The following is a 25,840-nucleotide window of genomic DNA, read 5'->3' on the forward strand; positions in this document are numbered from 1 at the left end:
CCGGCCGGACTGGGCCTTTCGGAGAAACGGAAACCCAGTGCGGAGGTTTTCGGGCGTTTCTCACGGCCTGGGAAGGGAGCCAGCGGTTCTCGGCGCTGTTGAAAGCGGAGGACCGCCAGTTTGTTTTCGGACAGAGTCTGAGCTGTTTGGCCTGGAGCAGCTCCTGCTCCCGCCCCGGAAAACCCCGAGCACGCCCGCCGGCCCCCCGCCGTCGCTCGTTCTGGTTTCCGCCCGCGGGTCCGCTCGGGCTTGTGCCGGGCAGAGCGGCGGCCGTCACCCTGAAAGCGGAGTCCCCCTTGCACTTGCGAAAGGAGAAGCTCTCTTCCGAGTGGAATCCGCGGGGCTGCCGGGTCGCTCGCAGCGTGCACTTCCCCTCCTCTCACGCTGGGGGCTGATTTGAAACGGGCGACTTCTTGAAAGTCTCTGAAGCCGCTACTTAGCATTCTGGGTTTCCTCTTTTCCCCTTTCTCCGCATTCAGGGAGTTACTCCTTTCTTCCGGAGTCTTATCGTGTGGTGACAAGCCGTAGTTGTGGGGCTGCATGCCCTGTGTGCATCTCAGGCAGCAAAGGCAAGGGACCAGGTTCTTCCTTCACTGATCTCACATTCTGGCTCGGCTGGTTGCGCTTTTTAGCTAAAGTTTAAAGACTGGATTAAATCTGTGAATGAACTATCCTGAAAGGGAATGTCAGGACATCATTTAGAGGACAGCTGTGGCTAAATGCTGGCAGTAAGAATATTCTGGCTCTGTGACTTTTGGCAAGTCAGCTTATGGTCTGACGACATATAACCATAGCCATTAAGAAGCTGCTGCCTAACTTGAAGAAAATTATTCTGAAAAGGGAGAAAATACTTTTGTTTAAAATATCCATATTTATTAAAGTGATTTACATTAAAGTCACTTATCTATGCAACTTCACAAAGAAAAAAAATCCATGTTCTTGAAACCTTTCATTTACTGTTTATCTTTTCCTTTCATTCATTAAGCTTTTATTGTAATTCCAGACTGCAAAGACACAAATATGAACAACAGTCTCTGCCCCCACAGTTTAGGGGGGGAAAGCTGCATGTACATGAGCAATTAAAGTGGTATGATGTACAGGGCTGTGCACAGGTGTGGGAAGTGCAGGGAAGGCCACGAAACTCTGGCTGATGGGCTCAAACACAGGTGTTGGAACTAGGTCTGGAAGGCAGGCTTGGCAGGAATTTATTACTAGAAGAAGGTTGTGGGGGAGACGTTCTGATGAGGCATGAGAAAGTATGCCAAATTTTGGACAAGATCTTTGGCGGAGATGAAGGGTAGAGAGAAATGGAGCAAGAACCAGAGGATGGTTGTAAATCTCTACGTGGTGAGGAGTCACTGAAGGATTTTAATCACGGGAGTAATGTGAGGAGATTCACGAACACACACACATATCTGTGTCTGACCTTTGTCACTGAATAGTATCTTGTAATCAATCGTATATAAACATTTCTTTGTATCCACATAGTTTTTATATTTTAAATATGGTTCTTTACATTTTTAGTTTGTTTATTCTGAGTGGTAGGCATTGAGTTGTTTTTATAATTACAGGAATATAACAAACGCTCTCACTGTTTTTTCAAAGATTTTACTTCCTTGGGATATTTTCCTCTTTTTGGGAGTGTAAAGGCAAACATTAAAAACATATGTATAACTTTTGTAATATTTTAACAGATTACTCACTAGAAAGATTAGACTAATTTTGTAATGTCCTCATTGTTATGTAGATATGCCAGTTTCCCAATTCTCTTGTCATTTGTATTTTACTTTTTAAATTTAATATGTGAAACATAGCTCCTGAGATCAGTGTTTATTTCAATTTCTTATTGACATTTTTATTCCTGTTTGCTTGATATCTGCATCTTCTACTTTTTCAAGATCACTTGTCAAGTAGAGCCAGAGTATTGATCTTATAAGTGTATGTCAGATCTTTACATATTTTGAATAGGAATCTTTAATCTATTTTCGGTTTAAGTGTCTGCTGTTTCTATTTTGTTGCCTTAATTTCTTACACATATTATAGACTGAATTGTGCCCCCCTCAATCTGCATGTTAAAGTTCTAACTGCCATTACTTTCAGAATGTGATTGTATTTAGAAATATTGTCTTTAAAGAGGTGTTTAAGTTAGTTAAAATGAGGTCATTGGGGGGGTCCTAATCCATTATGATGGGACCCACCCTTCTTATAAGAAGAGATGAGGACACAGGTATAGAGAAGACTGTGTGAAGACACAGGGAGAAGATGACCGTCAGTAGGCAAGAAGAGATATCTCAGAAGAAACCAAAACTGCCAGCTCCTTGATCTTTAACATCCAGTCTCCCAAATTATGAGATGATAATTTCTGTTGCTTATGCCACCCAATCTGTCGTATTTTGTTAGGACACCCCTAACTAATTAATACAATCTGTATACAGAAAAAAATGTTTGTATATAGAAACGTGCACCATATGGCTCAGTGAATTTTCACCAAGTGTCGGTGGCACAATAGTACTTTCCCCTTCTTCCCCAAAGGCAACTTGTGTCATAGATGAGTTTTACCTGTTTTTGAACTATGTAAATGTCATTATACATTATGTCCAATTTAGTGTCTCATTTCTTTCACTAAATATTATATTTGTGAGATTCATCCGTGTCATGCCTAGAGAGGTGATTTATTTTAATTGCTGTATAGAATTCCACTAAATGACTATACCAGAAGGTATAGATCCAATTGATGGACATTTTGATTGTTTCTCAGTTTGAGCTAAAATGGATACTGCTGTTATGAATATTCTTGTGCATGTCATTTTCTACACACACACACACATATGCATTTCTGTTGAGTGTATTACTAGGAGTGGAGTTACTGGTTCATGGAGTATGTGTATACTTAGCTTAAGAAGGTGTGCCTTTTATGATTCCACCAGGAGTGAATAAAAGTTTTACTAACCCTACATCCTCACTTATATTTAATATCATCAGGCTTATTGCCTTCTGTTTATCCTAATATTTAGATTTTAATTGCTTAGAAGTTTTTCATTTTTATATAACACTGACTTCTGTTTATTTCTATATATAATACTTATTTCTGTTTACTTCTATATCATGTAGATAACTCCATAGTCAATTATTTTAAACTATGACCTATTGTCCGATATGGTATAACATGTGGATTTTAGTTATTTGAACTCCCAATTAGTATCTAACTGTCTCAACCAAAGTTTGTTAAATAGTGATTTTTCTCCAGTTACCATCAGATAGTGGCTGGGGCTAGAGTCATCTTGATGCTCGAAATGGCATCACAGACCTCCTCCTGTGGTGTCTTTCTCCAGCATTACAGCCCAGGTTATTAAACGGCCTCTGACTACTACTCCATGTGGCCTTTTTTCGTTAGCAATATAGCCTGTAGCTGCAGCCGCCACTGCTGCTCCTCCTCCTCCTCCTTCTCCTCACTTCTTTCACTCCCCCCCATCATTCTTTCTCCTCTTCCTTTTCTCCCCCCACTCCTCTTTTACTATGTAGTTATCTTTACCAGTGTTCTCTATTTCTTCATATAGCTTCTAGTGTCTTTCCTTTTAGCTTCTCTAGATTTTACTGTCTAGCATTCTTTCATTTTAGTCTGGAGGACTCTTAACATTTCTTGTAGGGCAGTTGTAATGGTAGTGTACTCCCTTTGCTTCTGTTTATCTGGGAATGTCTTAATTTCTTCTTTATTCTTAAAGGATAGTTTTGCCAGATACTAGAATTTTTGGTTGACAGATCTTTTTTGTCTTAGCCTCTTAAATGTGTCATCCTACTGCATTCTTGTCTCAGTGGTTTCTGATGAGAAATAGGCTGTGAATCTTATGGATGATCTCTTGTATGTGATGAGACACACGTTTTCTCCTTTTTTACGGGCAAGTAGTATTCCATAGTGTCAATGTACCATAGCTGTTTTATCCATTCATTTCATGGATACTTGGGCTGCTTCCAAATCTGGACTATAGTAAATAATGCTGCATTGAACCTAGGGGTACATATATTCTTTCAGATCATTGTTTTGGCTAAATGACCACATGTAGAATTGCTGAGTCATAAGACAGTTCTATATTTATTATTTTTTAAGATTTTATTTATTTATTTTTGGAGAGAGGGGAAGGAGGAAGAAAGAGGGAGAGAAACATTTATGTGTGAGAGAACACTGATCAGTTGCCTCTGCACACCTCCAACTGGGAACTGGCCCACAGCCCAGGCGTGTGCCTTGACTGGCAATTGAACTGGCCACCTTTCGCTCAGTAGGATGATGCCCAACCAACTGAACCACACTGGTCAGGGCTCCATCTTTAATTTTTTGAGGTAACTCCATACTGCTTTCCACATTTGCTGCACCAATCTGCACTCTCCCCAACAGTGCAGAAGGGTTCTCCTTTCTCCACATCCTTGACAGCACTTGTTGTTTATTGATGATAGGCATTCTGACAGATGTTAGGTGATATCTTATTGTGGTTTTAATTTGCATTTCTCTGATGATGGATGACATTGAGCATCTTTTTTAGTCTGTTGGTCATCTGTATGTTCTCTTTGGAGAAATGTCTATTCAGATCCTTTGCCCATTTTTAATTGGATTGTTTTTTTGGTGTTGAGTTTACAAATTCTTTATAAATTTGGATATTAACCCCTTATCAGAGGTATTGACAAATATGTTCTCCCATTCAGTGGGTTGTCTTTTCATTTTGTTGATGGTTTCCTTTGCTGTGCAAAAACTTTTTAGTTTGATATAGTCCCATTTGCTTGTTTTTGTTTTGTTTCATTGCCTGAGGAGATACACCAGAAAAAATACTACTATGAACAATGTCTGAGATTTTACTGCCTATATTTTCTTCTAGGATTTTTTGTTTTTGAGTCTCACATTTAAGTCTTTCATTCATTTTGAATTTATTCTTGTGTGTGATGTAAGAAGGTGGTCTAATTTCATTTTTCTGAATGAATCTGTCCAATTTCCCCCATACCACTTATTGCATAAACTATTTTTAGCCCATTGTATGTTTTTGCCTCCTCTGTCAAATGTTAATTGGTTATAAAGGCGTAGGTTTATTTCTGGGCACTCTATTCTGTTCCGTTGATCTATGTGTCTGATTTTATGCCAGTACCATACTGTTTTGATTACTATGGCCTTATACTATAGTTTGATACTAGGTAGCATGATTCCTCCAACTTTATTCTTCTTTCTCTGTTTCTTGCAGGGCCTTTTCTGGTTCCTTATACATTTTTGGAATATTTGTTCTAGTTCTGTGAAATACATCACTGGAATCTTGATAGGCATTAGTTGAATCTATAAATTGCTTTGGGCAGTATGGACATTTTAAAGATGTTTAATTCTTGCTATCCATGAATGTGGTATATCTTCCACTTATTTGTATCTTCTTCAATTTCTTTCTTAAGTGATTTATAATTTTTCAAGTACAGGCCTTATACATTCTTAGTTGAATTTATTCCTAGATATTTTATTGCTTCTCTTGAAGCAATTGTGAATGAGATTACTTTCTTAATTTCCCTTTCTGATAGTTCATTATTGGTATAAAAAATGCAACTGATTTCTGGATATTATTTGCATCTTGTTACTTCACTGAATTCATTTATCACTTCTGGTAGTTTCCTGATGTAATCTTTAGGGTTCTCTATGTACAGTATCATGTCATCTGCAAATAATGACAGTTTTACTTCTTCCTTTCCAATTTGGACGCCCTTTATTCTTCTTGTTGTCTGATTGCTGTGAGTAGAACTTCCACTACTATGTTGAATAAGAGAGGTGACAGCGGGCATCACTGTCTTGTTCCTGATCTAAAGGAAATGCTTGTAGTTTTTGCCCATTGAGTGCGATGCTGACAGTGGGTTTGTTACATATAGCTTTTATAATGTTTAGGCATGTTCCCACTCTTTCCACTTTGCTGAGAGTTTTTTAAAATTATAAATCAGTGCTGGATTTTGTCAAATGCTTTTTCTCCATCTATTGCTATGATTATAGGTTTTTATCCTTAATTTTGTTTATGTGGCGTATCACATTTATTGATTTGTGAACATTGTACCAAAGTTGCATCCCTGAAAAAAATATCCCACTTAATCATGGTGTGTGATCTTTCTGATTCATTGCCATATTTTGGTTTGCTAATATTTTTTGAGCATTTTAGCATCTGTTTTCATCAAGGATGTTGGCCTATAATTTTCTTTTTTTGTAGCGTCTTTATCTGGCTCTGGAGTTAGGATCATGCTGGCCTTGTAAAACTGAGGTTGGGAATCTACCCTCCTCTTGAATTTTTTGGAATAGTTTGAGAAGGAGAAGTGTTAGTTCTCCTTTGAATGTTTGGTAAAATTTACCTGTTAAGCCATCTAGTCCAGGGCTTTTGTTTGTTGGGAGGGTTTTTTTTTTTTTAATGCTTCAAGTTCACTAGCTTAATCTGTCTATTCAGATTCTCTGATTCTTCCTGATTAATTTTTGGAAGATTGAATGTTTCTAGGAATTTATCCACTTTTCTCAGGCTGACCAATTTGTTGGCATATAGTTGTTCTTTACCTTTTCTTACAATCCTTTGTATTTCTTTAGTGTTCTTATAATCCTTTGTGTTTCTTTAGAGTCAGTTGTTACTTCTCCTCTTTAATTTCTGATTTTATTTATTTGGGTCCTCTCTCTTTTTTTCCTGATGAGTCTGGTTAAAGGCTTGTCAATCCTGTTCATCTTTTCAAAGATCCAGCCCTTGGATTCATTGATCTTTTGTATTGTTTTTTAGACTCTATTTCGTTTATTTCTGCTCTGATCTTACGTTTCCTTCTACTTTCTCTGGGCTTTGTTTGTTGTTTCTTTTCTAATTCTTTTCAGGTGACAGTTTAGACTTTTTATTTGAGATTTTTATTGTTTCTTGAGGTAGGCCTGTACTGCTGTGTCTCTCTCAGGACTACTTTCTCTGTGTCACCTAGGTCTTGGGTTGTTGTGTGTTCATTTTTATTTGTCTCAAGGTAACTTTTGATTTCTTCCTTGATCTCATTGTTTACCCTTTCATTGTTTAGTAATGTGTTATTTAGCCTCCATGTGTTTGTTTGTTTCGCAGTTTTTTTTCATTGTCATTGATTTCTAGTTCTATACCATTGTGGTTGGAGAAGATGCTTGATATGATTCCAAGCTTGAATTTATTAAGACTTGTTTTATGTCCTAACATGTCCTAGAGAATGATCCATGTGCACTTGAAAATAATATGTATTCTGCTGTTAGGGGATGAAATGTTCTGTAAATATTGATTAAATCTATCTGGTCCAATGTGTCATTTAAAGCTGCTGTTTCCTTGTTGATTTTTTTTGTCTGGAAGATCTATCCATTGATGTCAATGGGGTATTAAAAACCCCTATTATGACTGTATTACTGTCAATATCTCCCTTTGCATTCATCAATATTTTATATGTTTAGGTGCTCTTATGTTCAGTACATATGTATTTACAACGGTTATATCTTCTTGTCGATTGATCCCTTTAGCATTATGTAATGCCCTTCTTTGTCTCTTGTATGGCTTTTGTTTTGAAGTCTATTTTGTCTGATGAAAGTATTGCTACCCCAGCTTTTTTTTTTTTCATTTCCATTTGTATGAAATACCTTTTTTTCATCCCTTTTATCCAGTGTGCATATTTTGTTCTAAAATGGGTCTCGTGGAGTCAGCATATATAGGGGTATTGTTTTATCCATTCAGCTACTCTGTCTTTTGATTGGAGCCTATAATCCATTTACATTTGAAGTTGGTATTGATAGGTACTTATTTATTGCCATTTTATTCTTTATACCTATGTTCCTCTCTCTTTTTATTTTTTCTTTCTTCTTTCTTTTATTTTTGTATATGGTTTCCTTTAGATCATTGAGCATATATATTACAGTTTATTTTATTTTATTTATTTTTTGTTTTCTTTTGTTTTTAAATTTTTATCGTTATTCAATTACAGTTGTATGCCTTTTCTCCCATCCCTCCACCCCACCCCAGCTGAACCCCCTTCCCTCCCCCACCTCCACCCTCCCTGTTGATTTTGTCCATGTATCCTTTATAGTAGTTCCTGTAATCCCCTCTCCTCACTGTCCCCTCCCCACTCCCCCCTGGCTATTGTTAGATTGTTCTTAACTTCAATGTCTCTGGTTATATTTTGTTTGCTTTTTTTTCTGTTGATTATGTTCCAGTTAAAGGTGAGATCATATGGTATTTGTCCCTCACCGTCTGGCTTATTTCACTTAGCATAATGCTGTTCCATCCATGCTGTTGCAAAGGGTATAAGCTCCTTCTTTCTCTCTGCTGTATAGAATTCCACTGTAAATATACCATAGTTTTTTGATCCACTCATTTGCTGATGGGCACTTAGGTTGCTTCCAGTACTTGGCTATTGTAAATTGTGCTGCTATGAACATTGGGGTGCACAGGTTCTTTTGGACTGGTGTTTCTTCAGGGTTCTTAGGGTATAATCCCAGCAATGGAATTTCTGGGTCAGAGGGCAGTTCCATTTTTAGTTTTCTGAGGAAATTCCATACTGTTTTCCACAGTGGCTGCACCAGTCTGCATTCCCACCAACAGTGCACTAGGGTTCCCTTTTCTCTGCATCCTCTCCAACATTTGTTTGTTGATTTGTTTATGTTGGCCACTCTGACTGGTGTGAGATGGCACCTCATTGTGGTTTTAATTTGCATCTCTCTGATAGCTAGTGATGCTGAGCATCTTTTCATATGTCTCTGGGCCCTTTGTATGTCTCCCTTGGAGAAGTGTCTGTTCAAGTCCTTTGCCCATTTTTTAATTGGGTTGTTTGTCTTCCTGGAGTGCAGTCATGTGAGTTCTTTATATATTTTGGAGATCAGGCCCTTGTCTGAGGTATCATAGGCAAATACCTTTTCCCATACTGTTGGTTCTCTTTGTATTTTAATGCTGTTTTCTTTAGTCATGCAGAAGGTTTTTATTTTGATGAGGTCCCATTTGTTTATTCTTTCCTTTATGTCCCTTGCTTTAGGGGACGTGTCTGTGAGGATATTGCTGCGTGGAATGTCTGAGATTTTCCTGCCCATGTTTTCCTCTAGGACTTTTATGGTGTTATGACTTATATTTAAGTCTTTTATCCATCTTGAATTTATTTTTGTGTATGGTATAAGTTGGTGATCAAGTTTCATTTTTTTGCACGTAGGTGTCCAGATCTCCCAACACCATTTGTTGAAGAAGCTGTTTTTGCTCCATTTTATGCTCCTGCCTCCTTTATGACAGTTGATTTTATATCTTTGTCTATATAGTAAGTCCAGTAATGTCTAGGCTTCCTCATGAATGGTTCTCTGTCAATTTATTCTTTCCTTTTGAATTGGCCATATATTCCTGGTATTTTTTATATGCTTTGTGATTGGTTGTTGTTGAAAACTAGGCATTCTGAATATTTTAATGTAACTCTAGAAATCTGATTCTCCCATTCTTCAGGGATTGTTGATTTTGCGTGTTGATGTCTGGAGCCATCTATTTGTTATTTTTCCAAATATATTGCAAAGTGGGTATTCCTTGTTGTGTGTGGTCACTGAAATTTCTGTTACATTATCTCTGTGGTCAGCCAGTGACCAGACTATTTCTATAAATATAAGTCATTAGGAGTAGAATGGTACACAAAGCCTGTTCTTGGGTGTTAGGGTAAAATTTATTAAAAGTGAATTTCTTGAAGTTATTTTTGAGACCTGAATCAAACTTGAATTCCAAAAAATTATTTTTGGATATCCTCTCAATATGAGAAAGTTAGATCTCATCCTTTGCAATATATACTTAATCCATCCCTGAAATAAGTAAAGGGTTTTTTTAAAAAAACTTAGTCCCAGAGGTATGTTGAGCTATTTACAGAGATCTGTATGTGCATATGGATGGTGCATGTCTACAGTGCCGATTCTGTGATTCTTTTTCCCTGGCCAAGATGAACTTCTGTATGTTTAATGAGAATTTCATTTAGTTATGTTACTTTGAGCAGAGAACTAGCTCCAATTCTGCTTCCTTTGTCAAATTTTTCCTGAACACACCACAGCCTTAAGTCATCTCTCCCTTTCCTGAATAACTCTTACGCTTATTTTAGCATTTACAATGTTGAGTCTTTTACCCTACCCCCATTAGCATTCCTTTTGAGTAATGATGAGCATTGAGAAGAAAAGATGAGACAACATGGATCTACATGCATATTATTTATACTCATCAGTACCAGTCATCGGGAAACATAACTAATTTGCAATACCTAAGTTCATTGGTATATGCACTTAGTATAATTCCTTATGACTGTAATCAAAGATTATTATGAAGTATAATTAAACAGGGATACCATTAGATTGAGGTGGCTGTATGCCTTGGCAGCCTACATAAGCAAACCAAAACCTAAACCGGAGTCAGAGCACTTGAATCTGAGAAAATGAAACAAAACAACCAATCATGAACAGCCAACTGGGCTTTCCCAAATAAGGAAACTGCTTAAGTATAGCCATCAAATAATTTCCTTGCTTCACTTTCATGCCTTCTCTATAAAAACTTGTGCCCTAGCTCCTGTCAGTGGAGTATTCCTAACCACCTTTGGTTTGGCACTGCTTGTTTTGAATTGATGTATGCTCAAATAAACTCTTGGGGAAAAAATTTCAGTGTGCCTCAATTTGCCTTCTAACTGGATTGCCCTGTTTATTGCACAGACACTTTCCACCTCTTAATAGGGTGGCCCTTGTTCATTGCATAGAAGCCTTCCCAACTCCTCCCCAGGGCTACTTCTAAGATGGAGCTAGCTAGACCACATACTGTTCTGCGCCTGGTTATGGTTGACTTCATTGCTACATGGGCTTTTCTTTTTCTTTCATCCTCACCTGAAAACATTTTTTTTCATTACTTTTTAGAGCGAGAGAGGAAGTGAGAGAGAAAGAGAGACATCGACGTGAAAGAGAAGCATTGATTGGTTGCTTCCTGTACGTGCCTGGACCAGGGATTGTACACACCCAACGGGGGACTGAACTTGCATACTAGGTATGTGCTGCCTGGGAATCCAACCTGCCACCTTTCTGTTGTGGGACAGTGCTCCAGATGATACTCCAGCCAGCTGAGCCACACTGGCCCAGGCTGTGTGGAGTTTTCTTAGTAAAGCATCATTAGGATGAGAAGACCTATTACCACACAATTTAGAGTGGCACATTCATGGTTTAGTCTCAACTTACCCCTTATTCCATTTAGACACATTATAACTTTGTTCCCTGTTCTTCTCACTCTTGGGATTGCAAGAACATAAGATTCTTTAACTTTATATTTAAAAATTTTACCTTTACTGTTGTATCCCCACAGCGAGTTAGTGATATGTACATGTTCTCTTGATTTAACATGTTATATTTCTACTAAATGTATCTAAGACATCTATCACTTCCAAAATAGTAGGTTTCTTTTTTTTTTTATCAGATTACTTGCAAATACCACTTATCTGAATATTAGTATTCCCTACCTTTTGTTGGTGGTGACATTTGCTTTATATATGTGCTTTGTTTCCTCAGCTAGATTATTATAATTTTGAGGTCAGGTATCATGTCTTGATTTTCTTTGTTTGCCCTATTGGATCTTAAAGATAGCAGATGTACAGTAAATATTTATTAAGTTGAATTTGATTGAATTGAGAATATTTCAGGAATCCTTCTCTTTCATCTCATACAATAATTTGAAGGAGGTCTTTAATTTCTAACAACAGAGCAAGTTTGTACCTCAGTGATTCTAGAGGTTTCAAAAAAAAGTGTGTTATCATGGTCAATAAAATAGTCCAGGCAGTCTTTGAAATTATAGAAGTACCTTGGAAATGAGAACAAGTGAGGTCTCCTTGAAGGCCCTGGTTGTTGAGGTCAGCCTAGGTTTCTTAAATAAATCCCCAAACTAGCCAGGTATTTATTTCCAGTCTCATTTGCATGAAAGATCACCCAGTCATGAGGCGTGCATGTTGGTGTCCTTATAGCCTGAAGTGAATGCTCTACAAACTGATACAGTCTTTTCAAGGTCAACGAATTAGGGAAGAGTCATTCATAATTTTTAACCATTGGAGGTTATAGAACTCGGTAAGAATCTGGTAAAAGCTGATATATGTACATTTATACATTTTGCTTATAGTAATTTTAGGGAAGTTATTGAACCCTAAAAACCACAGATCCCAAGATAAAAATCTTCTGCTCTGGTGAGGATGGCATTGCAGAGACTCTTTAACTCTCACGTTTAGACTGATTTTTAACTTTTTTCAATTTCCTTTTCCCCCCTTTCCCATTAAAGTTAACTAGGGAGTTTCTTTCTCACATCTGAGCCTGGGAAATGAGATGGCCAAATTATTCTGTCCTTAATTAGATTTGTGTGTCCTGGGACAATGTTGCATATATATAAACAATATTCCTGTGCCTATCACAAGTGAAAGTAAGACAGTCTCTCTAAGGATGAAACCCCGAGGGATATGGACTTCCCCTGCTCTTAACAGCTGCTGGTATTATTGCATTAAACTTTGCTTTGAAATGGTTTTATTTCTGAAAATTATATAAACCCCTGCCTAAAACCTTAATTCTCTTCCCGCACAGGGGCTCTCATTATCTACTCAACTGTTTGCCAATACACATATTTGATACTGTAATGGGAGAAGGTCACCGTTTCCTCTGTTGCCTATTTGGTGATTCAACAAAACTAACAAAACCAGTAAACTTCTCTTTATTTCCAAGTTTACATTCTTTTAAGGTTTAAACTTACCTAAGGTCTATCCTAGGAGGGAGCACTGATTTCTGAAAGATTCTGATTATGGCACATGTCAGGAACTCGTTTTTTCATTCAGTCAACAAGTATTTATTGAGCATTACTGTGCACCCAGTATTCTTGTAGGTACTGAGGATAAAGTGGTAAATAAGACAGGTAGTTCCTGCTCTCATAGAACTTTGTAGGGATAGAAAATACATGGATAAAGAAGTAACTATGAAATATATATTTACAGATAGTGATAAAGGCTATAAATAAAATTAAAGAAAGGTAAAGAGATTGAGAGTAATAGAAATGGTGCTATTTTCAATAGATGGGTGAGAAAAGCTTTCTCTGAGAAGGTAATATTGAGCAGAGACCTCAGTAAAGTGGAGTGAGCTATGGAAATGATAAGAATATTTTTTGCTGTGCTTGAGAAGCAATAGGAGGCCAGTGTGGCTGGTAGAAAGGTGGAGGAGGAGAGAAAAGAAATGAGGTGAGAGAGTTATGCAGACTCTGAGGAAGGATTTTGGATTTCATTGAGTGTTATGCTATGCTATTGGAAAGGTGAGACGGGGGCGGGGGGGGGGCATAATCTCATTTATGTTTTAGAAGTATTATCTTGGCTGTTTTGTACAGATAAATGGTAGCGGGCAAGAGGGTAAGCAGGAAGATTAATGACAGACACTATCATCTGGTTACCTGAAATATAGCCAGTAATAGTTTAATAATTTTTTTAACACACGTCACTAATTTTAAGCCTAGAATGAAGTTCTGGTATGTATATGACTCTGTTTTCAGTTCCATTCTTTCTCAGAGATGAGTAATGTAATGAAGGTCACTGAGAACATAAATCCTAGCCCTTCAAGATTAACATAATTTAATGTCTTTGAAGATTGGTTTTCATTTACTTAAAAATTTTCCTTCTGATTAAAAATGGTAAAAATGTTCTGTGTAGGCATTTGGGAAAATAAAGAAAAGCAAAAAAAATCATTTATAATCTTGACCTAGAAATACTTTTAAAATTAACCCTGATTGTTATTTATCTTTACAACATTTCTGGAAGATTGCTATTTCTTCTTCTCTTTTATAAATGAAAACACAGAAGCCCAAGCAGGCTTTGAGGACTTGTTCAGAATCACCAAAGTAGTTATTGTCATAATCTTATGATAATCTTATGATAATAAGATTATGGGAAAGTGCTCTGTTGAGGTTCTCAGCCAGCCCCTGAACAGAAGGAGAACAGTGTTAGCCAATTATCAAGCTCTAGATATGGAACAGTGAATTAACTAAGTATGACCTGATAAGGAAAATTAATAGACAAAAATACAATAATTTTCCCCTTTCCATTCTTTGTAGACCAGTGTTCTCAGATCAGATTGCAACATTTGATCATTGTGGGCCATATACTTCTGTAGGAAAAGAGATTCTCCCCCTGAGATTTATGACAAACCTTACTACAATAGATGTGTCCATTTGTTCACTGTGTGCATCAAATTTTACTTGCACAGAACACGGTGAACTTTCTACCAGAAAAGGAATAATTCTTCACCTCTAATCTAACTTCCCTAATAAGATAACCATTTGTTGTTTTAAACATCTGTCTAGACTTCTCCTTCTGAGCTAGATTTCTGCATGAGTTTTGTTTTCTGGCTTTATTTTAACTTTTTAAAATCTCATTTTATAATTTTTATATTTGTGATGGAGACAAGTACATTTGCCCTTACAGTGTGTGTCCCTCATTACAATTAAAGAAGGCAGTACTTGGTTCTGGACAAGGTAATGTGGACAGAAGCATTTAAGAGCCAGAACACCACTTCCATCCTTCTCTTCCCTGTCAGGGCAGCCATCAGTTGAAGTAGAGGGAGACTATATTCCTGAGTTAGCATAGGGGCCCTGCCAACTTACATGGAGCTTTGCATGAGCAAGAAGTGAACTTCTATTGTGTTGGGTCTTTAATATTTTGGGAGCTTTGTTACTATAGCATGGTCTAGCAATCTTCTACATTATTTTTAATGTATGTTTGGTAACATGTATATAGCTTATAACTATATAATGGTGGTGCTGGCATACTTAGCATAGCATAGAAGATCTCTCATGATCTAATTCCTATCTGTGTCTCCAACATTATTTCCCACAATGTTCATACCTCTGTCCTTATACTTACATTTTTCCAGATGGAACACAACACACTGCCTCACACCCATGTCCTTGCACATGCTGTTTCCTCTACTAGAATGGACGTTTCCCCTTTGACTTATCAGATACATGTGCATCTTTCATATTCCATATCGCTATAACTTTCCCAGGAAGGGCTTCCCTGATTTTCTCCATTTTCTTTGTATGTTTGTAGTTTTTCAGTTCAAATTTATTTACCTCCATCTCTGTCATTAACAGTAAATTATAAACTTGCAATATAGTCATTTCTTATAACCTGGTATATAGGGAGCATAAATAAATACTTGTTAAATAAATGCCCTACTTTTAAACAGAGAGCAGTTTAAATCTTTATTGGTTAATACTGTCCTGAAAATTAGTTGATAGTTGAGAATAAGACAGGTGACCTTTTGTATATATTTGGGGGGTTAGGAAAAAAAAGAAAATGAGAGGGCAGGAAGAAAAAGTTCTGTCACTTAATAGTTCTGTCACTAAATAGAAGTTCCAGTCAAGGCTCCCATAGAAATGGTCATACTCTACATTCATTTGTCATATAACAGAAGGTGACTGCACTCTCTGTTTTCTTCTTTCTTTTTCTGATATTACATTAGATTTTCTTCTGGGTTCTCCCCTCCCCTGAGATATAATTAATATACAACATTGTATTAGTTTTAGTTATACAATATAATGATTTGATATTTGTATATATTGTGAAATGATTACCGCAGTAAGTCTAGTTAACTTCTGTCACCATGCAGTCACAAGTTTTTTTCCTTGTGATGAGAACTTTTAGGATCTACTTTCTTAGGAACTTTTAAATATGCAATTCAGCATTATTTAGTCACCATGCTCTATATTACACCTCCAGTGATAGCTCTCTTATTCCTCCACTTTGCTATATGGTGTTGCTTGATATTGTGAATACACCTCACAGTTGGTAATATTCAAGAGTTTTTGTTTCTTTGTTAGTTTGTTTGGCTTTTCAATGTAAAATAGAGCACATGTTAAAATGTAAAAATTAAAATGTGTAGGTACAGATTAAAGAACAAATTCTCATGTACCCACTATCTAGCTCAAAAATAGAACTTTATCGTAGTCCAGAAGCCTCTTACATGCCCGTCCTGGATTGAATTTCCTTCCCACCTGAAGTAATCACCATACCGAATTTTATGGAAATCATTTGTTTTTGCTTTTTGTTTGTTTTTATCATATATGTCTTAACTCCACAATGCAATGTTAAATTTCCTGGTTTTAAAACTTTATGGTAAATGGAGTCATCCCACATGTACTCTTCTGTGACATGCTCTTTTTTGTGCAAGATGATTTTTGAGATTCATCCATGTTGATGTATGTAGTAGTACTTCATTTATTTCCACTGCTGTATAATATTATATTGAATTAACATACTCTAATTTGCTTATTCTGTTTATGGACATTTGGCTTGTGTCAAGAGTTTTGCTGTTGGACACAGTGCTGCTATAACACTCTCTCATATAGGTCCTATACAAGAATTTATCTGTGGTATCTATGTAGTAGTAGAATTGCTAGGACATAGAGTGTGCTCATGTTAAATTTTATAAGGTAATACCAAACTGTTTTCCAAAGTATCAGAGCTATTTTCTCTTTCACCTGCAGTGAAAGGCATTCCTCATTGCTATGAGTCCTTCCTCACACTTAGTATTATTCAACTTAAAAATCTTTGCCCGTCTGGTGGTGTGAAATGACATCCCCTATTGATTTAAATGGACATGTCCCTAATTTCTAATGAGGTTGGATCTTTTCGTATGTTAAGGTTGTATGTTTTTTCTCTTCTGTGAAATTCCTATTCACATCTGTTTTTCATCTTTCAAGTAGTTGTCTACATTTTCCTTTTTTATTCATAGGAGTTTCAAAATTACATTCTTGATACTAATAATTTGCCAACTAAATGCATTTTAAATATCTTCCTAGTGACTAATTGGATATGTGAGGTGAGGGAGAAGAAGGAGTGTAGAAAATTATTCCCAGGTGTCTGGCTTGGGCAAGAGTGGATAATAGTACCATTAAAGTGGGACATACAATAGAGGAGGAGGAATAGATTTGGGAGAGAGGGGGATTAGTTTAAGACATTTTGGAGTTTGATGTTCCTATGGGATATCCAGGTGGAGATGTCTCATAGAAAGTTGGCTATAAGGGTCTGAAGCTCAGGACGCATCAGTGATGCCACATCAGTCCTGAAGGAATCATGTATGATGGGCCTTTCAGGAGAGTACGGTTAAAAGGAATGTGATTTTTGAACTCATTTGTCCTTTACCCATCCCAGCTTCTCTAGGCTATGAAGTCTCCAATTTAAGCTTCTTATGAAATAAGTATCCCAGTCAAATGAGCCACCAGAAACTTCATCATAGTTGTAATTACTTTATTACCTTCTTGGCTTCTCAACAGTTAAATAATCTTTCTTAATATTTCCAGAAGAGCACACTATTTTTATTTTGAAAAATATCCAACATATTTGTCTTACAGGACATGAAAACAAAAACATCTAGATTTTAAAATTTCTTCCAATGCTCATTCATGTGTAGTACTTAATTACACAAGTTATTTCATAAACACTGAAAACAATGTAAAAAATATATACATCTAAGAATTCTACTTTGTATAGTCTTTCATTAAATAATACTATTTTCACACATTTCTAGCTTCTGTGTATTTTCAACATATATAATATGACCACTGGAAGAATCTGAGCCCCTTGGGAGGATGGCTCTAGAAGCCCATGGAGTAAAGATCTGTCTTTAAAAAGCAGATTGTATTATTTTGATTGTATTCCATTTAGTTATTTGAGATTTTAAGAACTCTGGTAAGCCCAGAAGTAAAAAGATCTCTTAATAAGCTTTAGAAGGTAGGAGAGGTGAGGAAAGCAGGGCTAGGTCTTGGCACATTCACTAAGAATGTAGCACTTGAGCATAGCTTATAGTATAGTACCAGGGCCGAGTTACTACTGAAGCTCTCAGGATGGCGAGCCATCCACTACCCTGCAGGAGTAATAGCAGCTAATTCAGTGACTGTGGTTGGTCACCTTTTAGGAGAACTTCAATCCAGAGACCATTTGGGTTGACAAATACTGTATGTAAGGAAATGATGGTCCATCCTTATCAGTAGTGCAGTGATTATGCTTTGCTCTGGGTTGAAGGTCTTGTAGACCTGTAAGAAGAGAAAGAAGGTGTAAAAGTGTGAAACACTCAACTCTGGCTTCAGTCTGGGTTCTACTTGAAATTTACGGATTTCATAGATAACCCCAAGTCCTCAGGTGAAGTGTGGGGTGAGCGTTCCTGCTGCTACCCAATCACTGTGGATTACAGGTGCTGCTTTTACAGTCATGGAAGGCTCGGGGCAAGTTTGGCAGCTTTGCGTGAATAGTTGTAGCTCTGCTTCAAGGACGAAGTGACTTATTGACACATTTAGACCTGTAGTCACAGTAACTTCTGATACCACAGGGATGGCACCCTCATTTGGAAATAACTGGAGATAGAGGAGAGGGCATGGCAGTAACACTCTTTTAAGTCAAGGACCTTGCGGGAAAGCTCAGTGCAAATATTTCTAACTTCCCAAGATTTACATTTCATAAAGAACAGTTTTTCTGCAAGCAACAGCAAGCCTACCTTGTCCTGCTAAGTGCTTTCAGTATGTTCTTGACGATCTTAGACTCTGGATTCAGACATCTTTTTTCCCCGTTCTTTTTCATTGTAGCTCTATAGAAGTAAATAGGAATGAAAACATTTAAAATAATGTTGGGCGAATAAACTGATGGAATATACAGTTTTTAAGTCAGACACTTAAGTTCCACTTTACATGTTTCCCTTTGCTGTATTTGCTATACAGAAGTCTTAGAATCATCACAAACACTTTACTGATCTTTTATGATCAATAAATATTTTTATATGATTACAGCCAGGGAGATAAGTAGCAGATGGTATTTTACTCACATGATCTCAATACGTGGACAAGATTGACTTGCAGGAATCATTTCAAGTTTTTCTAAGGAACTTGGATTAACAGATTTATCACTCATACTGATGCAGGTGCAGCGTATAGTTCTAGAGAGAGGTATTCCTGCAGAAAAAGAGACAGATACAGCAGGTAAGGTTAGCTCAGCTTTCGTTTTAGGCATTTCATATGGATTAGGTGGTGCTTAGCAGAACCTACATCCCCGTTATCGCATAATCTGATGATTCCATTATAAAACAGTTCTTAATGATTATTTAGTTGATTAGCAGAAAGAATGTAATTGCAACTTGCTGATTTTAAGATCATACCCTTGGGCACAGCTCATATGGTTAGTTAAGCTAACTAAAGGGGTATCTGTGTCATCTTCTCTTTTCTCCTTCCTTCGCATTTTCTATTTATCCTCCCTTTTCCCTTTCCTCTTCTGCTCCCCTCTCCTCCTCCTCTCATTTATTCCACTTGTTTCTCTTACTATAAACTCTGTGACGAGAGGGAATCTCTGCTCACTTACCATTCATTCATAGGCAGGCTGCAAAACTTTTGCAAATACCCTATTTCTGTATTTGTAGAATTTATAATACTATTTCTGAACTTGCAAATTAAATATCCCTTGATGTCCCTTACCTTGAGCTCCACTCAGAGTCAGAAGGATAAGGCAGAAAATAAGAAGAGCACTTTGGTTCATGGTGCTGTGACTGGAGGTTCCTCTGCAGTAGGTTCAGAATGTCGAAGCAGTTGAGGAATGCCTGAGAAAACGTGGGGCTAGGATGCAGTATTTATTTGTAAGGACACTTCCTCTCTCACTCTGATTGGATACCATTACAGTTGACTCAGCAAAACCTGCTGTCTGTCCCTTGGGGGAGTCCCATGCTGCAGAATTGAAGGTATTTATTTTTATTGTGAGTGAGTTATGGAATTTCCCCTCTCTCCCCTTTTTTTTTTTTTTTCGATAAGAGGGAGTTAAGTTTCACTTTCCAAATCATCAACTGTTTCTTGAAAATCAGAACTTTATTGCAGGGGAGCGAGGTGGGGAGGGGTGGGGTGGGGTGGTGGGGAGGGGTGGGGGGATAAGGCAGAAAACTGTACTTGAACAACAATAAAAAATGTTTAAAAAGTAAATAAAATTATGTTACTGGCATTAAAACAAGAACATCATTGCATATAGAAATAATTTTAAAAAATTGATCTTTGATTCTTATCTTTAATCTCCTGCAAAATAAAAATATCAACTTACTCCTCAAGTCAAAGCCCTACATATAGTTTTTAAATGAATATGTTTTAGTATTGTTTTGAGATCATCTTAATTTGCAGCAGTAAGGCACTACTAGGAGTATCTTACATTTATTCACTTTATGGGTTTCAGAGTTGTCATTTACTTTCTCATTTTATTCCTATCATAACCTTGTAAGAAGTTATCTTCATTTCATATATAGAAAAAATAATCTTAGAGGTTAGGTAATTGTGTTAGGTCATACAGGTCATACAGAGGTTGCCATCCATTTATTCTACCTGTGATGTTTTTTTCTCAACATTTATTTTAAACTTCTGTAATTATTGCCAGAGGCTAAGTAATTTTTTTGCTAACTTTATTTTTTAATTTAATCTGTATTTTATTTTTTCTCATTACCATTTAGTCCCCTTATATCCCTTCTCCCAGCAATCACCAAGTAATTTTTAAAAATTTCTCTAAGCAGTTTTTAAAAATGCCTCTGTAATAACATTTTTTTAATCTTTTGTAGGTAAATCTAATTTTTGGAAACAGCAGTTTAGCCAGGCATTGTCCCGTAATCAAATACTCTAGACTGATAGGTTTGGTCTTCTTGGGGAAGATGAAAGATGTGAACTGGCAAGTTTCAAAGAATCCCAGAAATGTTTTGGCCCCTCATAATATCATTAGAATAAGTGAACAGCCTCCAACATAACTGTTTTGAGGGAACACAATGCTCATTTGGATACTTAATTTCTGGTGTGTTAGTAAAAAAGTTTATGTATTACAGTCAGTCCTTGAACAAAAACATCATAACATCAAGAATGGAGTGAGAAAAGGATTCATGGCTATAATAGGATTATTTCAAAAACAAAGGATGGTTTTTGAAGAAATAAATTTAAAAATGGGGCATGAGTAGAGACAGACCCTGGGAGAACAGGATGGAAACAGGTTGATTTAAGGTGGGTACAGCTCCAAGAAAAGGGTCAAGTGCAAGTCAGAAGGAAAAAAGTGTTAGCCATTGAACTGATAACAGTGATAACTGAAATTAGCACAATTGCAACTGGATGACAGCAGCAGAACTCCGTGTCTTAGTCTTGATACTTGGCTGATGATTCACAGCGGATAACATCAGTAGGAAGGAGGTGCTACTCATAATATAACGTGTTGGACCTAATAGTGACTTTCACCAGTATCTAAGTCTGATTGTGTTCTTTGCAAGGACTTGGTAACGGGGGATCCAAGATGAAATACTGTTCTAAATGCAGGCATCACTCTGCAAAGGGAAATCTGATGCAGGTAATACTTGGAGCCTGGGTAATATCTGGGAGGTCTTTTCATAATTAGCTAGGCCACAACAGTGTAGAGATAAGCCAGGGAAAGTCAAGATTTAGGCTAGTGTAGGATTAGACTAGTGTATCTCTCAGGTTCTGGCCCAAAACTCGGCAAAGAGGCCAACATAAAAGCCCATATCTACAAACGGAGCACACATAAGACTTGGAACCTCAACTGCAGGAACTCGGTCATCAGAATAGTGAATGAATTATTGCTTGGGGCAGGCAGGAATTGCTGGAGTGCTCAATTCCACCCAGGTCATTTTGGTGCAGGGACTGGAACAGAGCTAAGTTTTCAAATAGGTAAGTCAGTGGACATAGCTGTGGGAAACTGGAAAGACAAAAGGAAGGGAAGTGAGTCAGGAATTGAGAGAACCCAGAAGACTTTCACCAGCAAAAAGGCTTTCTTCTGATGAGGGAAAGGCTTATGAGCAAGTGACATGGAGGAGCCCCCCCAGTAGCTGTTACTGCAGAATGAAAACTGGACTGTGAGCTCTGACCAGTGTGGCTCGCTTAATTGGATGTTGTTCCACAAAGTGAAAGGCCTCTTGTTCGGTTTCTGGTCAGGGCGCAGGCCTGGGTTGTAGGTTTGGTCTCCAGCTGGGGCATGTATGAAAGGCAACCAATTGATGTTTCTCTTTCACATTGATGTTTCTCTCCCCTTCTTTCTCCCTCCTTTCCCTTCTCTCTAAAAATAAATAAATAAAATCTTTAAAAATACATCATTTAAAAAAACTGGACTATGAGTAAAAATGCCAAAAGTTTTCAGAGGAATGTCTGACATCATGGATGGAGGAGGCTCTGAAGAGTTCAACATTAAATGATAAAAAAGACACATGGTGATAATTTTGCTTTTGCTAGTATCTAAATTCTCAGCTAAGATGTCTGTATAAGCAAAGTAAAAAGGAGAGTTGAGGCAGATACCTGCTAAGTGGACTAAATATCTATTATTGAGAAAATGTTTTTATTCATTTAGTGGATTTTTATTAAATATTACATAGCATTAACTATGTGCCAGGCATTATTTGAAGTGCTTTATGAATATTGACTTATTTAAGCCTTAAATAATGATTCCTTTATCCCAGTAACTTTAGAGTCCATGTTCTCAACAACTTTGTTATGCAGTCTCTCCAGAGAAAACACCTTGATTTGATTTCTATTCTATTTGTCTTAATTGGCTGAAACCATTTTTGAGGTTATTTTGGTTCGCTGGTAATAAACCCCTAGAAAAGGAGTAAAATGGATCTTATACTGAATTTCATACTAAACAAAAATGCTGTGGTAAATATATGTTATACAGATGTGTATACAGATATATATGTGTTAGCCAGTAAACAATGACATAGATACACATTTATTCACTTACAGCATTTTGGGGGGAAGTTTCTTTTTTTCTTTTTTATTGTTCAGTTACGGTTGTCCCCATTTCCCCCCCATTACTCTCCCCTGCCCTACCCACCCCCACCTCCCACATTTAGTCCTCCCCCCACCCCCCTCCTGCCAAGGTCTTTGTCCATGGATCCTTTATATATGTTCCCTGACGACCCTTCCCTTTCTTTCCCCCACTTACAGTATGTTTTTTGAAGATTTTATTTACTTATTTTTAGAGAGAAGGGAAGGGAGGGAGAAAGAGAAGGAGAGAAACATAGATGTGCGAGAGATACATTGATCAGTTGCCTCTTGCACGCCCCCAACTGGGAACCTGGCCCACAAACCAGGCATGTGCCCTGACTGGAAATCAGTGATCTTTGGGTCTGCAGGCCTGCACTCCATCCACTAAGCCACACCAGCCAGGGCCACTTAGAGTATTTTTAAAAGGTAGTTTTCTAGTCTAAGACCATGGTCAGTTGGATTCATTTTATAATTTATTGAACATTGTGTATCATGGAATTTTTGTGACTGGGGGAAAGAGATTTATGTATTTCTTCCTAAATTCTGAAGTTTGTATTGTTATGTGTGAAAATATCTAAACTTGTCAGCCTTTATTTTAAGAGATGGTTTTATTGTAATTTTTAAGGTACATCTTACTTCTGCAACTAGATAACGCTTAGGTTTTATTTATGAATAAATGATCTTTATTTATATGTAGCCTAAACTGTTCTTTTACCTGAAATATATGTGCCTTCCAAATTTTTTGGATGTTCTTATTTTTAGCTGCTGTGGCTTGCTGAATCATTAGAAAATGTCCTTTGTTTTCCCTCACAGTTTTTATTTATTAGTATACTTCAGCTCTCTTTTAGTTACTGTTAGTATGATATATCTTTTTCTACTCTTTTTTTTAATCCTTGCCCAAGGATATGTTTATTGATAGAGAGACAAGGAAGGGAGGGAGGGAGACAGACAGACAGATATCAACATGAGAGAGAAACATCGATGGGTTGCCTCCCTTACACACTCCAACTGGGGATGGAACCCACAACCTGGATATGTGCCCCAGTCAGGAATCAAATCTGCAACCTTTGATGATGCTCCAATGCTCCAACCAACCGAGTCACCTGGTCAGGGCTATCTTTGTCATTTCTTTCACTATATATATTTTTTGGGTTATTTTCTTAATGATTACCTGGAGATTATAATTAACATCTTAACTTAAAACAATATAGTTTAATTTAACACAAATTTAATTTCAATAGTATACAAAAGCTTTGTTCCAGTATAGCTCTCTTCCTCCCCTCACCTGTGCTGTTATCACACAAGTTAAATCTTTATGCATTATAAACCCATCAGTACATTTTTATAATTACTGCTTTATACAGTTTTCTTTTAAATCACATAGAAAAGATACAATTACACCATCTTTTACATTTACCCATGTAGTTCTCTTTGCTGATGCTCTTGGCTTCTTCTTGTGGATTTGAGTTATTGCCTAGTGTCCTTTCATTTAAGCCTGCAGGACTTCCCTTTAGTATTTCTTGTACTGCAGGTCTAGTGACATTCTCTCTCAGTGAGATTTTTTTTTAATCTGGAAAGTTTTGATTTCTCCTTCATTTTAAAAATATAACAGTTTTATTGAGATATAACTTATGTACTATGTAGTTCAGCCTTTAAAATATACAGTTTAATGGTTTTTAGTATATTCACAGAGTTGTGCAACAGTGATCTTCATTTTGAAGGGTCATTTTGCATGATACAGAATTCTTGTTGGCAGTACTTTATACTTATTCCACTGCCTTCTGGCTAGAACTTAGGTGTTAATTTTATTGAGGTTCCTTTGTAAGTGATGAGCCGCTTTTCTCTTGCTGCTTTTAGACTTTTCTCTTTGGCTTTTGACAGTGACAATGATGTGTCTAGTCAGTGGAGTTTGTTGAGTTTCTTGGGTGTGCATAATAATATTTTTAATAAAATTTAGCAAGATTTTAGCCATTACTTCTTCAAATATTCTTTCTTCCTCATTCTCCCTATTCCTCTCTCCTCCTCTTACATACTTGTTTGTATACTTGATGGTGGTCTGTTCATTTTTCTTTTTTTTTCCTTTGTCTCAGAATGGATAATATCAATGGACTTATTTTCAAGTTTTCTGATTCTTTTACTAGTTCAAATCTGCTATTGAATTCCTCTAGTGAAGTTTTCATTTTGGTTATTGTACTTTTCAAAGTCAGAGAGGTTTTTTTAAAAAATAATTTCTTTTTATTGATACTCTATGTGGTGAGATGTTTTCTCATACTTTATTTTAATTCTTTAGACATGGTTTCCTTGTTTTTTGAATATATTTATAATAGCCGATATAAAGTCTTTGTCTAGTAAGTCCAGTGAAGAAATCCCTGAGCTTCCTCAGGGATAGTTTCATCGAATGCTTTTTAATATGTATGAGCCGTACTTTGCTATTTCTTTGTATGTCTTGTAATTTGTTAAAACTGGATATTTTAAATAATATAGTGTCACAGCTCTGGAAATCAGGTTCTCTTCCTCAGGATTTGCTCTTGTTGTTATTTGTTTAGTGACTTTCCTGAGCTAATTCTGTAATTATTGTTATTCATTATATTTATTTAAATATTATATCTATTATTCATTATAATTTACTTTGTGTAGCCACTGAAGTCTTGTTGCCTTGGCTAATTGTCAGCTAATGATTGAACTAAGATTTCCCTAAGTAGTTTGAACCAGTAAGCCTCTTAGCCTTTACTGAGTGTCTCTGTAAATGTGTTGGGGTGTGCCTTCACTGCTCTGGCAAGCAGTTTACAATTCTGCCTTAGCCTTCAGTTCCTATTTGTGCAGAACCTTAAGATCAGCTTAAGGTGAGAGATTAGAGCCTTCCCAGATCTTTTCTACACATGTGCGCAGCCCTACACATACATGTGACCTTCTAGATTCCTAGAAATATGTCGGAGCTATTAAAAGCACCCTATAGACATCTCATTCTCTAGTTTCTCCTTTAAAATTTTTAGCCTTTTTTTAGACCCAACTGGTATCGTCACCTCAGGTAGCTAAGA

General features: G+C 36.9%; 2 protein-coding genes across 2 annotated transcripts in view; one reads left to right on the forward strand and one right to left on the reverse strand.

Moving 5' to 3' along the window:
* The first annotated feature begins 231 nt into the window (after positions 1-231).
* ART3 (ADP-ribosyltransferase 3 (inactive)) overlaps positions 232-25,840 on the forward strand; it is a 117,452-nt gene continuing 91,843 nt past the window's right edge. The window contains exons 1-2 of the mRNA XM_053923536.2: positions 232-569; positions 10,886-11,012. The gene's annotated coding sequence lies outside the window, so the exon portion shown is untranslated. The remainder of the gene's footprint in view (positions 570-10,885; positions 11,013-25,840) is intronic.
* On the reverse strand, positions 17,267-19,647 carry CXCL10 (C-X-C motif chemokine ligand 10). Its single transcript, XM_024577231.3, has 4 exons — positions 19,494-19,647; positions 18,851-18,977; positions 18,527-18,616; positions 17,267-18,068 (listed from the first exon to the last, which is right to left on the reverse strand). Exons 1-4 carry the CDS (start codon positions 19,552-19,554, stop codon positions 18,035-18,037), a joined length of 312 nt encoding a protein of 103 aa, XP_024432999.1. The 5' UTR covers positions 19,555-19,647; the 3' UTR covers positions 17,267-18,034.

This window comes from Desmodus rotundus, chromosome 4, assembly GCF_022682495.2.
Source record: "Desmodus rotundus isolate HL8 chromosome 4, HLdesRot8A.1, whole genome shotgun sequence".
In the NCBI taxonomy this organism is placed as follows: Eukaryota; Metazoa; Chordata; class Mammalia; order Chiroptera; family Phyllostomidae; genus Desmodus; species Desmodus rotundus.

Coding starts and splice junctions, on each gene's coding strand:
- CXCL10 (XM_024577231.3), bottom strand. CDS start 19,554: ATGAACCAAAGTGCTCTTCTTATTTTCTGCCTTATCCTTCTGACTCTG. Junction 18,617..18,850: donor TGTCCACGTATTGAGATCAT/GTGAGTAAAATA, acceptor TTACTTCTATAG/AGCTACAATGAAAAAGAACG. Junction 18,069..18,526: donor AAAGCACTTAGCAGGACAAG/GTAGGCTTGCTG, acceptor CTCTTCTTACAG/GTCTACAAGACCTTCAACCC.